The sequence below is a fragment of the Charadrius vociferus genome, unplaced genomic scaffold (genome assembly GCF_000708025.1).
Source record: "Charadrius vociferus isolate BGI_N301 unplaced genomic scaffold, ASM70802v2 scaffold273, whole genome shotgun sequence".
NCBI classification, from domain to species: Eukaryota; Metazoa; Chordata; class Aves; order Charadriiformes; family Charadriidae; genus Charadrius; species Charadrius vociferus.
Window position 1 is genome coordinate 681,099 of NW_009647750.1, and position 4,451 is coordinate 685,549.

Consider the following 4,451-nt stretch of genomic DNA (forward strand, 5'->3'; position numbering starts at 1 on the left):
TTCTAAGTAATACCATGTTAACATCCCATAGGTACTTCACTGGAAACCAGAACTTCTGACAAATATGTTGTCTTAAGGTCCAACTTGGACACTTAAGGCAAATAGAGCACCTTCTCTCTTGTTTTCCTCCCACGCAGTTGCCTTGAAGAACAGGGTTAAGATGAAGGTCCTTAATATTTGAGACTGTTGAAATTATTCTATTTCATAGTTCCAATATTGCAATTTCATATTTTTCTAATACGTCTTCCTATACTTCCTCTTCCAGGTACTTCGTACTTAACAGATATAGTATGGTGGTCTGGCACTATTGCAAGTAAGTATCTTAAAAGGTTTGATTTTTTATTTTTTTTTTGAAGGGAGAAGTTGCGGTTAGATGGTGAAATGAGACATCACGAAATCTGGGTTCTCATCTTGAATCTCACGCTCGCTTATCACAAAATTCCCATCCCTCAGAAATATCCCACCTTTAGTAAACTCTCTGTGTCTGATGGTGTTTGAGAAGGCAAAGAGCTGGGTCAATCCCAAGCCAAACATACTTCCAGATTTCCAAACCGTTTGGTACTTGCAGCCCTTGGCAGCCACACGCTGCTCTGACTCTGGGTTCCTGCACGGTTTACGGCTCTGGATTGCGTTGGTCCACTCAGTTTTTAATAAAAGCCAAAGCTGAATAAGAAGTTGTCACTCTGCACAAAAGGGCTCATTGAGCACATGTTGTTTTTTAGATCAGAAAGCACTTAGCCAGCCTCAATTGAAAAAAAAAAAAAATCCCTTTTGATTTCTAGTTTGACAGATACAGTTTCAGTTTTGCTTTTAATCTACAAGATTAATGTGAAGCCCTGTGTGGTGCTGATAGGAGATCAGTGTAATTTCACTCTTAGTATCTTTGTAAACTCTGCTCAGGCTAAATTCACTCTGCTGTGAATGCAGAGCGTGGGGAGCAGCGAGATTTCTCCTCTTGCAGTTCAGCCCTAGTTCTACCCACGAGTTTAAAATCTTACCCCACTTTGAGACTCTAATCCAGCCTTTTGTGAATTATTTGGAAATGTTCTGATGCTGTTTCGGAGAACTGTAGGAGTCCAGTTGTGCCCCTTGTTTCGTGGCAGCAAGGTAGGTCTCTGGTTTTGTTGTCTTCAAGCTGTGCAAAAGGAATGGAAACCAATAGATCCGTTGAAGGACAAGTTCACAGCAAGTATAGAAGCCAACAGAGCTTCAGAGGAAAGTCCTCAGCTAATTTAACCTGAGTTTAAGTAGTTCTTTGTCAGCTTCCTCCTCTGCCAGGATCACTGCTGCCTAAGTAGCAATAAATCTGTGCATTAATCACTCCTGTTTATCCCTCACGAGGCTCCCGTCTTGAATCTCCAAGCAGAAGGAGTTAAAATAAGAGAGGTTTTATTACAGGAGTTTGTCTTGGTGAATCGGAGAAAACAATTTCATGCTTAAAAGAGCTGACTGAATTGAACGAAGGCAAAATAGCTGAAGGGAATGGTATCAGTTGGCTTTTGTCCAGCAGCGAGGTGCAGGTATTGCAAAACAAAGCCTCGGTAAGTTTACGGAGGAACCAAAGGAAGAATTGCTTAAGGATATTATGGATTCAGAATTGCAACAGAGTCACAAACAGCAATAGCAAGGGCCAGGTGGGCATCTATGGGATGCAGAGAAAGGCGATGTGTGGGGAATCAGCAATATCCCCGGTTATCTGGGTGGAATTGTAACAGCTGACATCATTTTCTCAAGCAGGGAATTTGGAGTTTGGATGATGAACAAAACCCACATAAACTCTGTCAACTTGTTTTCACAATATTTGTTCAGATGGTGAACAAGCATTTCTGTGTTGGCATGCTGACTCAGCATAACACTGCCTCACCGTTTGGGGGCTTTCGGATCCACAGGATGACTGAAGACTTCAAAGGAAGGGCTACAGATTCTGCTAAGGGACTTTTTCTTACACTGTAGTCAAAAGAGTGATTGCAGCATGCGTACAGGTATTTCAATGAGCATTAAACTAATTAATTGGCTAATTAATTAGTTTCGGTGCAGGTTTTGTTAGCAGCATAGATGTGGCTGTTTTTTATAGTGGATGCATCTGTGTTAGTGTTTTATTGCAGATGGGGAATGCACTTGTGAAGTGAATCTCCTGTTTGTCTCCATGGATTGGGCTTTATTTCATGTGTGTGGAGCAGTTTTGGAGCTTCTGAACTGGACTTTAAGATGAAACTAGGCTGGAAGATGCACTCTAAGAACGTGCCTAATGCATACCAGCTGCAAACAGATTTCCATTCCGTGGGCGCATGCTGAAGTTAGTCTGAAATAAAACCCCTGACATGCGTAGGGCAGACATCTTTTGCTGTACGGATCTACTCCTGGTCTCCTTGCTAACGTAGACATGTCAGTGCATGTCCAGTTTTGTGTTGCAGTAACTTCGGGGATATCGGTACTCCTTTAGCAAGTTTAGAGCTTGGTGTGCCTTCAAGAACTGAAACTGTGTCTTGACTTACAGCATTGATGTGTCTGGAGAGGAATTTCTATCCAGAGAGGACTCAATAGATTGGCGGCAAAGGTTCTCAACACCAGATAGATGTTAACAGTTACCAAGATTCTTTTTTTAATTGGTCTTAATTAGTCCTGGTCTGTTGTCGGTGGTGGTTAAGAGACTGTTACTATTACTCCATGGCGATACTGAAAATCTCTGGTAAGTTCAGTTGCCTTACAATATGTGCAGTTTGACTGAAGCTTCAGAGACCTAATTTATGGATCGGTGTCGGTGCCATCTGTTAGGGTTCTTCCAAGAGAAAGATAAGGCACCTGACCTCCAAAAAAAGCAACCTTCTGTCAGAGTCACTTGGAAGTGTGTGTAATCTGCAGAAACACAGCGTGCCAGCTGTGCCCTGTCCTCCGTGCAAGATCTGCCCCAGTGCCTTCGGATGCCTTGAAGATAATGCCAGAGTTGCCACATACATCTGCTGGAAACCAAGCCCCAGGCTGATAGCTGAGTTACTCTGTCCCCAGGGGCAGGGAGACCATCGCTGACTCTTGGGCTCTAGAAGTGCTGCTCGTTAACTTCTCTGGCTCACTCCTGCACGTAGAGAAAGCCTCGGTGGATTGATTTAGTATAATTTTGCCGCACTCTGCACTTTTGTAAGTTTGTTTGTCTCCTTCGTGTTTCCTGTAGGTTACACCGGTCTTCAGCTCTACTGATAATGTGAGCTAATTTGGTAAATTAATTAATGTTTGCACAGTGCTTTGCCGATGTAAGGAGCTGGATGATGGTAATGATATTTGATAGTTGAAGGCAATGCCAGCCTGAGCATAAAGACAGTTTGGATTCTAGAAATGTTTTTAAATGCTGATAATGGCTCTTAAAATCAACTGGAAATTTGAGATGTATGTAACTTGTGCTCAATCTCGAGGTTCTTGCCAGTTGCCACAGACCCTGGAACTATGCAAGCATCGTGTTGACCTATTATGAACTTGCCAGCACTTGCAAAACTACCCAGCTTTTCTTTTTTAACTGAAAACTTGAACACACGAACTGTTTGTTTATCACAGCTGTGATGTGCAATAGGGTGGCACATCTTGGAATTTGCTTTTATTGGGGGAAAGAAAAAAAACAAGATTGTGAGGCTGTTATTGTGACTTGTCAGGGATCTGTTCTTTTTACAGCAGTCAGGAATTACTTTTGACGTTATATAGTGTTGTGAAAATCTGATGCAGTCTACTATATATTGAAGAGCCTTTACGCACCTGCTTAGTATTTCATTATTAGATTCCTTTCCTCAGTACTGCCCTTATTTCCCCGCCCCAAAAGTAACACTGCTGTTAGGAACTATAACCAAGGGCATTCATGTTACATGTATGTACATTCTAAAGCTGAACTCGTGGGTAGTATATACTTTTAGCCCTCCTCATAGGAATATTTGAGTGTAATCCATGAGTGTTTCTAATTCATAGTCTTATTTATATTCAACTAAGAGCAGTTGCAAATGAGATTATTTACTGTGCACTCTTGGATCTTCTTGTGTGGCAAATATAAATCCTATATTAAAAAATAATTAAAAAAATATAGAAAAATTCCAGCAGTTTTGTATAAGTGCAAAATTAACAGGACTAAGCAAATCTGTAACATCTGTTTTCCATTCTTTCCCAAACAGTATTGGGTAAGTTTTCATTACTTCTTTTTACAAAGGGATTTAAAGGCTTATTTCTGGTTCTCTTGACAGTGGCTCTGGGTCAAATAGGGAATTTCTTGGCCTACACTGCAGTCCCAACTGTGCTAGTGACGCCCTTGGGAGCTCTTGGCGTTCCATTTGGGTAAGAGTTTGCTTTTCTTGTTCTTATCTGAATGTTGTTACTACTTAATAAAATGTCAGATAGACTCAGTGATCACTGGAGGTCCACTGAGAAGATGTCAGGCTTCTGGGTGTTAATGATGTTTTACAATATCACCTATTCCT

General features: G+C 41.3%; 1 protein-coding gene across 1 annotated transcript in view; it reads left to right on the forward strand.

Moving 5' to 3' along the window:
• NIPA1 (non imprinted in Prader-Willi/Angelman syndrome 1) overlaps positions 1 to 4,451 on the forward strand; it is a 10,048-nt gene that overhangs the window by 2,569 nt on the left and 3,028 nt on the right. The window contains exons 2-3 of the mRNA XM_009882114.1: positions 266 to 313; positions 4,218 to 4,308. Coding sequence (XP_009880416.1) covers positions 266 to 313; positions 4,218 to 4,308 — 139 coding nt within the window. The remainder of the gene's footprint in view (positions 1 to 265; positions 314 to 4,217; positions 4,309 to 4,451) is intronic.